The 13041-nt window shown below is 39.9% G+C and overlaps 1 protein-coding gene across 1 annotated transcript; it reads left to right on the top strand.

The window, feature by feature from the left end:
• Positions 1–127: 127 nt before the first annotated feature.
• Positions 128–12608, top strand: LOC106536720 (vacuolar protein sorting-associated protein 13C; the record flags this gene model as incomplete). The annotated part of the gene is given in 8 exon segments (XM_014034036.1): positions 128–203; positions 607–770; positions 845–890; positions 2608–2731; positions 8780–8894; positions 12131–12222; positions 12297–12420; positions 12531–12608. Coding segments are annotated over 8 exon segments (819 nt in total), but the record flags the coding sequence as incomplete, so codon positions are not given.
• Positions 12609–13041: the final 433 nt, after the last annotated feature.

Raw genomic sequence — 13041 nt, 5'->3', positions numbered from 1 at the left:
AAGCTGAAGTGAATCATTACTCTGTAGCTGAAGTGAATCATTACTCTGTAGCTGAAGTGAATCATTACTCTGTAGCTGAAGTGAATCATTACTCCGTAGCTGAAGTGAAGGTGTTTTTGCTCGTCAGGGAGCTGTTCAGGGACCGGAGGAGTTCGCTGAAGGATTTGTAATCGGTGTTCGGAGCCTGTTGGGTCACACTGTGGGTAAGGAACAGAGTCAGTCTCTCAGACGTGCAGCTGCTGTCAGACGTTTTCTTCCACTCATGAATAAATGTCCAATTTATTTTTGTCTTTTTTACGTTTTATTTGAACCGTTCTTTTTCCAGGTGTTTGGATGATTGTAAAAAATATATATTTTGTTTTTAAAAACAAGATTAAATTCAGTGTGGATGGTCTCTAATCCATACAGAATAAAATTATGTCTTGTCCATGTGGACAGCTGTAGGTTTTGGAGGCGGAGCTTCCTTCTTGGTCTGCAGCGCACCCTCTCAGTCCATGCTGATGTAAACTGTAAATTAACTGGCCTTTCATGCTCATGATAAGTGGAAGGAAACTTGTGACTGCAGCTGTGTGGTCCGAGGTCCCAGCTGGTGCGTTCTCCCTGCAGGTGGGGCCGCAGGTATGGTCTCCAAGATCACAGGTTCTGTGGGGAAAGGCCTGGCAGCCATAACCATGGATAAGCAGTACCAGCAGGAGCGGCGGGAGGAGATGAACCGAGCACCTAAAGACTTCAAGGGCAGTCTGGCTAAAGGAGGGAAAGGACTGCTGAAGGTTTGGAGAGACTTGGTCAGATTGTTGTTCAGTGATGTGTTGTGGTGCAGCTCAGTGACAACCTGTCTCTGCAGGGCGTCGTTGGTGGAGTTACAGGCATCGTCACCAAACCTGTGGAAGGTGAGTCACACCTGTGCTCCTGCTGGACTCAAATGGTGCTGTGTGGTAATCAAAGAGAGAGAATAAAATATCACAGTATGCTAAYATTAAAAAAATAATTCAGCTAGAGAAATTGTGTTTCCTGTGAATGCAGTGTGCAAAACTGCGAGTTAAATTTAAACAGCTGACTTTTGCTGAAAGTAGGACAACAAAAGTGAAAAAACATTTATATCAATAACAAAAAAAAGAGTCAAAAAATCTGAAAGTAGCAAAAAGAAACTAAAAGTAGATTACGAAATTTAAGATTAACAAACAGGAAAACCAGAGTGAAAATATTCATATCCGCAAAAAACAGGAATAGAAGTTTAGAATAGAAGAATTTGTTATGAAATGGCTAAAAACAAATTTAATCTGAAACCTAGCCTAAACAGGGCTTTAAAAAGTGTCTGAAATTAGCTCAATGAAACAGAAGAAAAATTTTAATGAAATTATCACACAAATGTGAATTTAGCTGAAAAAATCTAATTAGCTAAAATTAGCTAAAAACTGCTGAAATTAGCAGAAAGCGGCTCAATGAAGACCAAAAAGTTTTAATCAAAAGAAGAATGGCATAAAATGTCAGAGTGATAGCTAAAATGGAAGTAATAAGCAAAAATCAGCTAAATAAAACTGAAATTAGCACAAAAAAGTTAAAGGGAATAAAACAGAACAAAAGGTAAAAAGTACAGTAAAGATTGTGAAAATATTTAGGATGTTTAAATGGCTCCATTTTCAACGAAGAAAAGAAAATCGCAGAAAAAATTAAAGTTACTTAATACCCGAGTTTTAGCCAGAATGTTTTGATAATGTATTTAAATTGTTGAAATAGCACAAAAATTGCAGGATGAGATARGTGCTAAAAAATGTACGGAAGAAAAATGATGCCAAAAATGTGAATGCTTAATAAACATTCACACAACAATCATCGAGCAACATTAGTGAAATATGATCAATGAGCTGCATTTTATTTAAAACCAAAACTCCTTACTTCAGTAGCTTCAGCCTTTTTATCAGTCACAAATAAAAGTCCAACTGCTAAAAAGTAGATTTTAAAAGARTCAGAATATGTCCAGTTCAGACCCTTAAACTCTCTTTATTCAGATCCTTCAGGTCTTCCAATTCAGAACTCCTGGATTCTCTGTTCAGGGTTTCTAAAATTCTTTATTTCCAATCTCACAAAGCTTCAGATCTCTTAAATTATTTGATTTAAACTCCTTGGACCCAGATAAATAACACCAAGYTTCTTTACATTAGAACTGGAGGCCAGATTAATGCCATCCAGTGAAGGCTGCAAAATTTATTCCTAAGATGTTCAGGTCCAAAAACCATAACCTCTCATCCATGGTCATCCGTGTTTTTATGTCTTTGAGACAAGATTAAGTAATTGGTTGGATTCATCAGGTTTCATGGATAAATACAACTGAGTATCATCAGCATAACAATGGAAATTTATCCCATGCTGTTTAATAACTTTACCGAATTGAAGCATATATAAAGTGAAGAGAATTGGTCCAAGCACTGAACCCTGAGGAACTCCATGACTAACTGATGTAAGAGGAAGATTCATTAACATTAACAAACTGAAATCTATCAGTTAATAAGACTCAAACCATTTTAGAGCTGTTCAWTGTCTGACAGGATGTTCTGTCCAGATGTTGATTTGAACCAAACTAGAGCTGGTTTGTCTTTCTGTCTGCAGGAGCTAAGAAGGAGGGGGCAGCAGGGTTCTTTAAGGGGATTGGTAAGGGTCTTGTGGGTGTTGTTGCCCGACCCACGGGTGGTATTGTGGACATGGCCAGCAGCACCTTCCAGGGAATCCAGAGGTATTTACTTGAACCTTCAGTTTGTCTGTGTTTATATTGTTGGTAGTTTCTTTGTGACGTCTTCACTCTGATTTAATCTCTGGTTCTTGTCAGACTAAAGAACTTCCTGTGGTTTCTGTGTGCTTTCAACAGTGTTTTTGTCCTCTGTGTTTTTACTAATTTTCACATTTTCTGCTTTTTTTTCTGTCTGTTGGTGTTGCCGGGACTTTTGTTCTTTGTGTTTCTTGCTTTTTGGTGTGAGTATTTTACATGAAGCCTGCTAAAGCTGAGCTCCCACTGCTGCTGCTGCTGCTGCAGGTTTCTGCTGCTGGCTCAGTCCCAGTGGATGAAAAGACTGAGGACGGAGCTGAGCTTTACCATGCAGCGGTTTGATGTTTGCATGTTGACTGTTGCTGCAGACGCACTGTGAGTCACAGCATCGTGTCAAAATCTGATTTCATTCATCTTCAGTTTGATTCATGCTCGCCARGTTGTCCATCAGTTGAAACCTTCCTGTGACGCCCTCCCATCAGTAAAGCTTTGCTGGAAGTCGATTAACCCATACCCTGAGGAGAGTCACCTGCAACATGGAGATGGTTCAACCGGTCCAGAATCGCTAAAAGAATACACAACCTGACCCAATCACTGTGGTTCCCTCAGACACTTTACTTAGATCCACATGACCGCCTGAATCAGATCCAAGTCTACAGTCCTGCACTCAGAGACCTCTGGTTCTGTTGTACAAACTAACCTCAGTCATACAAGCTGATGATCCTTCTGGACCACTGTGTTCCTCAATGATGAAGGAATCTTAGATACTGTATTAAGTTCTGTTTCCTGGATCACTCTGAAAACAGCGGTTAAAGAATCAGAGTCTGAGGCTCCTAGAGTTGGTCAAAAGTCGAGCAGCAGCATTCTGGACCAATTGGAGTCAATTTAGAGAACACAGACTTATTCCAACATAAACTGCATTACAGTAATCATTGAGAGAACTGATAAAATACTAATAAAAAACTGATAAATTTCCCCACTGTGGGATCATTAAAGTCTTATCTTATCTTATCTTATCTTATCTTATCTTATCTTATCTTATCTTATCTTATCTTATCTTATCTTATCTTATCTTATCTTATCTTATCTTATCTTAAAAGCATGCATTGCCTTTTCAAGGTCCTTTTGACTCAGGAAGGGTTTAACCTTAGCCAGAAGTCAGAGTTGATAAAAGCTGCTTCTAACAACACATTCAGTGGGTTTGTCAGATTTAGACAATCATCAAACGTCACACCCAAATTCTTCACCACAGGTCTACAGTAAGGAGCCAAAGTACCAAGTTCTTGAATAAAAATTGGTCATATTTTAGCTCCAAACAAAATACACTCTGTTTTGTCTTAATTCAGGTGCCACTCTCTAATGTGCCACTCTCTAATATCCTCAAGACCAATCAAAATACAGTCCAAAYGATTTATGTTATTGGAGACAATTGACAAATAGACTAGTAAATCATCTGCATAAAAATGAAACTGGAGATTGTGTTTAGGTATAACTGAAKTTAGTGGCAACAAATATAGTGAAAACAGCACAGGTCCAAGGAAAGAACCCTGAGGAACARCAGTATTCAGAGGAACAGTGGAAGAAGTCTTTTTTATTTGCCGTTATTTAACCAGGCAAATCTCATTGAGATTGCAGATCTCCTGCAAGGCAACCTGGACCCAAAAGCAAACTATTGTACGTGTTTTTGTGTTGCGTGGGAAACCGGAGTACCTGGGGAAAACCCACGCAGCACGAGGAGAACATACAAACTCCACACAGACCCCAGGTCCAGTATTGGAATTTAGCAACATGTGACAAATAAAAACCTATCTATGGGTTACTAGAAGGCAAAGCTTAAAATATATTCTGAAGTATTTTACGGGTTGTACCAACAGCTAATGATAATTTTGACCAAAAARCTTTAAATTTTTTCTACTTCTCTGCACACTGGCCAGTATTTTCAACACAAGCTGATATCCAAATGCAGCTTGATGTTTCCTCTTTCAAACGAGGTCCAGAACTTCTCATTAGAACGCTCTAAAAATAGGATTCAGACCAATTTTGCAGGAGTTATCCAGATTAGTAGGACAGATAAATATCTCAGTCCAGACATTTCTCCTCTGGGAACATCATGGTGGAATGAAGAACCAAAATCTGTCACTCAAACCAACACCCTAACATACACTGACCTTGGACTTCTGGACCGGTTCTACTGGGACTCTGTGTGCAGCTCAGTTAAATCTGATGTCGTCTTGTGTCTCATTGTGAATCCATAAAAACCCAAAGGTTGGCTCTTCTTTCCTCAGGGATTGGCTGACTGAATGGTCACATGGTTCTGGTTCTGATTAACACTGATGAGCTTTACAAAAACAAACTAACATACTGGTTTGCTTTAAACTGCAGTATGAGAAAAACTATGGTGCAATATGAGGGCCAAGATTAAGACTATTGGAAAATCAATGGTTGCTACATCCTTGTAGCAGGAAGCTATATCTGTTCCTAAACCAGCTATTGATCTGATTAATGATATGCCAGTGCTGGCAGATGAGACAGAGACTATTTATTTGTGTTAGCATCAGAGAGGCTAGCAACTAGCATGGATAAGCTGACATTAGCAATGAAGAGGCTAGCAACTAGCATGGATAAGCTAGCATTAGCATCGGTGAGGCTAACGACTAGCATGGATAGGCTGATGTTGGCATTGAAGAGGCTAGCAACTAGCATGGTTAAGCTGACATTAGTATTGGAGAGGCTAGCGACTAGCATGATAAGCTGGCATTAGCATCGATGAGGCTAGCGACTAGTATGGATAAGCTGGCGTTAGCATTGAAGACGCTAGAAACTTGCATGGATAATCTGGCTTTAGCATTATAAAGGTTAACAACTAGCAAGGATAAACTGGTGTTAGCATTGAAGAGGCTAGCATCTAGCACGGATAAGCTGACATTAATATTGGAGAGGCTAGCGGCTAGCATGGTAAGCTGGCGTTAGCATCGGTGAGGCTAGTATGGATAAGCTGGCATTAYCATCGAAGGTGCTAGAAGCTAGCATGGATAATCTGGCATTAGCATTGGAAAGGTTAGCAACTAGCATGGATAAGCTGGTGTTAGCATTGAAGAGGCTAGTGACTAGCATGCCTAGGCTGCTCACCTACTTTATTAGACACAAATGTTTTTGAATAAAGAATAGTCTCCTTCTCATTTGCCAGCGCCGGCCTCTCAGTTAGCGGTACCGGCCTATCATTAATCAGATCAACAGCTGGTTTAGGAGTAGATATGACCTCCTGCTACAAGGATGTAGCAACCACTGGTTGCACAATAGTCTTAATTTTGGCCCTCATACTGTGCCATAAAAACAAAATGACTGTATGCTAATACTGTTGCTGTTTGTATATTCATATAAACAAAATATTTAATGTCCAGTAAATCATGAGTCCCCAACTACTGGTCCCAGGACTGGGCCACTTCCATTCCCACGTCTTGACTCAGTCACAAATATTTTTCCCAAACCTCCAAGATAATGCAAGAATAAAAAAAAAACAAGTCAAACTTTTGATTTTCTTCACTAGTGCATGAAAAAATAACCCTGTATGAAGCCAGTCATGATGCACAAATAGGTTGGGGACTGAGCTGCAGTAGGTGAAGTGAGGAGTAAATGTACAACTACAATTAAACGTTTGTTCAAATATAACTAATGGTGCAGTGTATTGTAGTACTCCTAAACTAGGGGTGTAACGGGGTAACGGTTGGGTACAAACATTTGGCACAAGTACAGTCATGTGAAAAGATTACAGTAGGATACTCTGAAAAATGTTTGTGTTTTTAACACGTTTGGACATTTATCTACCTTTTTAAAAAGGTGCACTATACAGCTYAATATRTGAATTTGTCTTTCACAGCCTACAGCACTCATGTACAGCGTCTCATTCAGCTCAGTACTACATACGTTACGGCCAATGGTTAGCCATTGGGTAAATCAGATCCAATCGTTTTAAACTTCAACAGAGGCCACGTCTCCTGCAAGAAATAATTTCTCAGCAGCCAAGAGTCTGAGTAAGGAGTCTCTGCAGTAGGTTTTGTCCTGTGGGCGGAGACGTCCCTACTCGTGATTGGCGGAGGTTTCGATGTGGGRGGAGATGACCCAAGAGACGTGATTGGTCGGGTTGATAGTGGGATTTGAGGAGGTTGGAGGCAGCGGGGAGTAGTTTGATTGAGTCYGGCAGGAAGCAACATTTTTTTAAGATTAATTTATGTGTCATGTGTAACAATATGGATTGGTTAAAACATCCCTAACCAGCCTGTAAAAAGATWGCTAAAAATCAATATTTTTACAGGCTGGTTAGGGATGTTTTGACCGAGCCATATTGTTACCCATCCTTTCACATGTAAGACGTTCAAATTTCGTGCAACTAGCACTTTCCTTTCTCAAGTTATGACTAAAATTAATAAAAACAATGTTACTTCCTGCCTGACTTGACCGAGCTACTCCCCCGCTGCCTGCCTCCAGCCTCATACCCCACCATCAATCCAACCAATCACATCTTTTGGGCCATCTCCACCCACATCAACACCTTTGCCAATCACGAGCAGGGACTTCTCCGCCCACAGTAAGACCTCGGCCAATGASGATTTGGGCCGTCTCCGCCCACAGGACAATACGTTCTGCAGAGACCCCTACTTGAAGAGTCCAGACCCTCTGTACYAAYCAAAGAACAGGGGCTGGTTTTCACCAGGTTACAAAGGACCAACTGGAAACAAATAAATTGAGAGTCCAGGACGGCGTGTCACTGAGATCTTCTYGAGAGAAACCCCTTAAACGTGTGACTGCTGAACCATTTCTACATGGAAAGTAGATGAATGTCAGAGACTGGTAGACACTACAAGAAGTGTCTATCACTATCAGGGTGCTTCATTCAATAAACAAGGTGACGTTCTGAAGAAATTTATTAGTCATGTTTGATACTGATTTTAAAAGCACTACACCATTTTCATAGTTTTCCTTTGTAAGTATTGACTTTTATAATCCATTGTTTGACTATTGTTATGTCTTGATTAAAATAGTTTAGATACATGCCCGAAACACCATCACAACACATAAAAAAACGTTAATCAAACATAAGTGCAGGTTTTTTGTCTGAGCGTCTGCGATTCAGCCGTAGGCCAGTAGTGGGCGTACCAGGCACAGAAGAGCATMTGTTTATACGCCGGAACTTCCAGGGTTTTTTCAGGGCTAGCTTTTTGTTTTCGCAGAGAACATTAAACCACTGCTCACTCCAGTCCCTGGTGTTTTATGGTCCTCTTCTCTTCACATTTTAATCTATTCAACATTTATGWGGTTTCGTCTCGATTTCAGTTAACGAACACTAAATTTTCTCACTGTTTTTTTTTTTGTTTAACTGCAATCAAATCACTTTGTTTTTCCAGACATCTCAAAAACAWGATTCAACATCAATATGTGAACATTTCTTGATAAAAGAAGAGTTTAATAGAGGGTCCAATTTTTTTCACATGATTGTTCACTGAAATACACACTGCTCCCTTCGACAGACCCTTGTTTTATATCATCTGAAGCACTTTAGATCAAACACAGGCTGGTTCAGACTGAAGCACAGGAGACTGAAGCCCTGCCTCCCACTAACAGAGTCTGAAACCATGACGCTGCTCCTGAGGCGTACCGTTACATCATACCAACACCTGTAAAACCAGTTCAAACACGTCTGATTCTCACCTCAACATCCTCCCTTTATCCATGAAACGTRCCCCAACAAGCCCCGCCCCCCCAACTCCCTAAAGTGAGGGTCCGTCTGTCAGCTGATATTATAATCTGTGACTTACTGAAAGTTGTTGTTTCATGCTGTCACTGTAGAGGCCCCCACAGGTGAGACCTGGACCTGACCACAGCTGCCTGCAGCATGATGTGCATTAAAACCCGACCTGAGTCGGACCCGACCCAGCAGAATCAGAACCATTTAGCCGGACTCGGGTTGAAGCGGGCTGCAGGTCCTAACAGATGTGTGTGTTTGTGTGTTTGTGACGTCAGAGCYGCAGAGTCGACGGAGGAAGTGACCAAACTCCGGCCGGTCCGTCTGATCAAGGAGGACGGGATCATCCGCCCGTTTGACCTGACCGAGTCTCAGGGTCTGGACCTGTTCCAGGTTTGACTCATTTGTCTTTTTACCATTTCTGTAGCAACAGATTGTTTCCCCCCAGGTTTCTGGTTCAACYAGACAAATATGTTTAGCTTTTAATAACAGTTTTAATTGTTTTATAACTTGAATGATTTACTTACAAAGTCTGCAGGGTTTTCTTCAGAGCGGTTTTCTGTGGGCTGCAACATTCGTGAATGAATGTCTTTAGATCTGAAAATAAACATTCAGCTGAGATCTTAATCAGTTTTCTGTGCTTGATTCAAGCGTCCAGTCTTTACAGTACTCGTCCACACCTCACATCATAGAGCAGTGTACGTTTAAAACTCTGCTAAAAGAATCCAAACCCGTGGTCCTCAGTCCTGCTCCAGCTCCACTATCCTTTAGTCCTTTCTGCTTGAACCCTTTTTAATCTTCTGCTCTTCTTCTTGTTTTTCCTCTTGCTCCTCTTGTGTTTGTCTCATGCAGCCTGAGGAGGACTCTCCCTGCTCTGGTGAAACACTTTGARGCTCTGAACTCTTTCATTCTGTAATCCTCCTCATGGCTCGGCACATTTGCTCGTATTTACTCCTTTCAGTCAGATTGTTGGACTCGCGTCAGGTTTTTTTGCATGCCAAATGTCTCCACTCGTACCTCGAAACGTTTTGTACTCTCTCAACACATTTATGCCTTTTATTATTTATATTATTATTTATTTAATTTATGAGAGGAGAAGGCAGAAGAGCAAATGTTGGATGTAGATTTTAGAAATATTTTTGTAAAATCCTACTAATCTTACTTAAACTCTTACAAACGTATTAACGTCGTTGTCTGTGTGAGGAAATGCTTCATACTGTATAACATGAGACCAAATATGTTGCTRCTCTGTCAGCATGACCTTTGACCTGACTGTCTGTCATCTGTGTGTGAGACGTCAGCAGCTTTTGTGTCCAAAGTTTAATAAAACTTTATTTTTGTTTTTAATGAAACGTGTCTTTTTGCTAAAATGATCTGAGGGTTTATGTAGGARGAACTATGAGGAGGGGGTACTGTCAGGACTCGACACTTGGAGTTTTTATACCTCCACTTGTTGAACCAGTTTAGCGAAATATAAAAAGTTTTATTTTAGGACCTTTTTACAGAACTGTATTTTTAAATTAATCCATAGGTCTTCTGCTGCGTGTTGGACATTCATGTACACAACAGCAGGTGTTTTCTCTGAAACMTAAGCTTTTTCAATCGTTTTTGAAAACCCTGTCATCAGTGGGAAATTGTGGATACGATTACATGCGGCTGCAGTCAGTAGTTTCTCTGCGCAGGTARATTAACAACAATAACAGTAGTGTAGAAAGTGGTGTATGTGTTGTACACCCTTTTTAACGTGTAGAAGCAAACAAACATTCATATATTCACCATTTCCAAGAAAAACATAAATTGCATCAAGCCAGAGACAAAAAAAAGTTTAATAGCTTTCAAAATAAGAGCTTAGACTTTAATAAAACCCAAGAAGCAAACTTTTAAAGGAACGAAAACCACAAGCAAAGCTAAAATGGCCGTACATTTGATGAATTAGTATGTTTTATCAAAAGGGAATTTTATTGCATTAAACAAACTTTTACACAACACTAATTTTATTTTGAAATGAACATTTAGTTTCGGTAATGTAAATTCTGCCGAGAATTAAGCATCTTTTATATATATAATTTATTTATATATTTAGCTTCTACCGTTTAAAATAATGCAGAATCACACAGACACACTAAAACTACTAATAAGTTATTTAAGCTAATTCTAGCTGCATAGCATGCAGACAGCTAGCCTAACTCAGCAGTTGTTGGTATTGCTCTTACTTCAAGGAACCAATAGATAAGGTTTTGATTCATCATGCAAAAATCCAAAAACTGCATTTTTTTCAGCCAGTGCACTACAGCCGCCTGTATCTCACTTTGAGACTTCACCTCTTAAGCCCCAAGGGGTTTTCTTGGAGTTGCTTCTTTTCTTAAAACACCATGCTGAAATGTAACTGAGTGTATCTCAGCATTTACAAACTCTACTTAAATAATCTTGGTATCAAAATAAAGKAACACTTGGGAGATTTTATCAGAAGTGTACATATTAAAACATTTGCTGTTGGTTTTAGAGATATTGAGGATGGAACATATTTTAATTTTTTTCCCTCCTGTCTGAATAATGTTTTCATTAAACAGTATATAACCCATTTAAAACCATAATGAATCAGGCTAAAAACTCTTGGAAACCATAAATCCACTTGTAAACATCACCTGTACAAAGATTCATGCTGCTAAAATGAACTGGAGCAAAGTTACAGAGGTTTTAGTAAAGAAATAATTTAGTGTTTTGTCATTCTGCACAGGACAGACCATGATGGTAACATTAATAAATGTTAAGAAATCTGAAGTTTTTACTTCCAAAAGTTATTTATTTTTTCCTAACTGACTGAAAAGACTTGTTATTGAATGTTTGTTATTTTTGAAAAATTATCCAAACATTTATTTGTCACCATATATATCAAATAAAATAATGAGAAATTATATTTGACTTCAGTTGGATCATATTCACTCTAAATCAAGTAAAAAATCTACTTTGACTGAATGACGTCAAAAATCTTTCCTTTACAGATTTGCTTGAATGTATTTACAGATTTGCAATGATGCCATTTTGTACAGTTTGTTTACTTTCTGATGGACGTAAAAATAGCTTTTAGCCAAGATTCTTAGGTTTCTTTTGATACCAAACAKGTCCAGGTTCAACTTACAGATCTTAAGTTAAAAGAAGTTAAAAGAAATAGAAAACAGAAAAAGCTGTTTAGCCCAACGGTACCGYGGACATGGGGCTCAAGAGGTTAATTGTCGGTTTAATGTGATACGTTACACATTGCATTGGCTACAGACCAGAGGAGAGCACTTCTACAGCTTCCTTCAAGCCCGTCTCACTCAGCAAAGTCCTCGACATCAAGAGGCACTGTTGTTAGCTATGATGTGTTCACTGACCAGAGACAAAATCATATTTTTGAGTGTTGGAGTGGCTGATCTGTGGTCAGTTCTGGTCACTTTGGTTGATCCCTAGATGTTCAGTTTGTGGGTTTAAGCTGTGGGGTTGTGGGGTCAGTGTTTGGGACCATCATCCAGCAGGTGTCACAGTGGTGAGTGATGGAAACAAATTATTTATCTGTTAAAATAAAATAGATCTGAACAAGCTGTATGAACAGTGTGAAGAAGGTAAAATGTGTTTTTGTGTGTTTGCAGCGCTCAGGAATCAAACCACTGGAGGGTGAAGTGTTCAGAAGCTTCTGTCCACATCCTGGTCACAAAAAGACCAACATCATCGTCACCAACAGGTCCGACCTGCAAACCCACAGCGTCACAGCGTTTTGACTTCTGCCCGTTGCTCACAGTGTGTTTTGTCGTGCAGGAGGGTGTTTTGTGTGAAGGAGATGGATTTTGTGGGTCACTTTATCACCGACTGGGAATGTTTGTACGAGAACTTCAATGGTCCTCCTGCTGTGGTGGGATCAGAGCTGAAGATTTACTGCACGGTACTGAATCCGGCCTGAACAGACCAGTGCAGGCTGGGAGTTAGTTGGGGTTTTGGTCACATGGTGAAACATCCTGTCAGGAAGGTTGACTGTGGTTTGTTGTGTTTCAGGAACAGCAGAAGTTGAAACTTACAAAACATCAGGACTCGGTCAGAACCATCCAACTCATAGACCCAACGGTTGCACAGGTACTATGAGTGTGTGTGTACTTGTATTTGTTACCTTTAGGACCCCTACCCTATCAAGACCAGTCCTCATGATGGATCTCCACTTTTGGGTTGGGGTCTAGGTTTAGGGCCAAGATGTGAGTTGAGTTTATGGTTAGGTTTAGAGTTAGATATGGACTGGCGTTTAGAGTTAGGCTACAGAAATGAAAGGAAGTCAATCAAAGACCCCAATAAAGGATAAAAATTACAACTCTGTGTGTTTTCACTAAGTGTGTATTCAAAACTGACACATTTGGTCTGCTTTAAATGGACCTGAGTTTGTAACTCCTAACCTAACGGTTGGTCCGCGTTCGCTTCTGGTGTGAATACAGACCAGCCTTGAACCGAACCTAATCCAGGCCTCCGTTGTTAATGACCATTGTAACAGTTAGCCCTTCTGTGTTGCTAACGCTAA

Source organism: Austrofundulus limnaeus, unplaced genomic scaffold (assembly GCF_001266775.1).
Source record: "Austrofundulus limnaeus strain Quisiro unplaced genomic scaffold, Austrofundulus_limnaeus-1.0 Scaffold1947, whole genome shotgun sequence".
Lineage (NCBI taxonomy): Eukaryota > Metazoa > Chordata > Actinopteri > Cyprinodontiformes > Rivulidae > Austrofundulus > Austrofundulus limnaeus.
The sequence above is the reverse complement of the archived record's forward strand: the minus strand, read 5'-3'. Positions and strand labels throughout refer to the sequence as shown.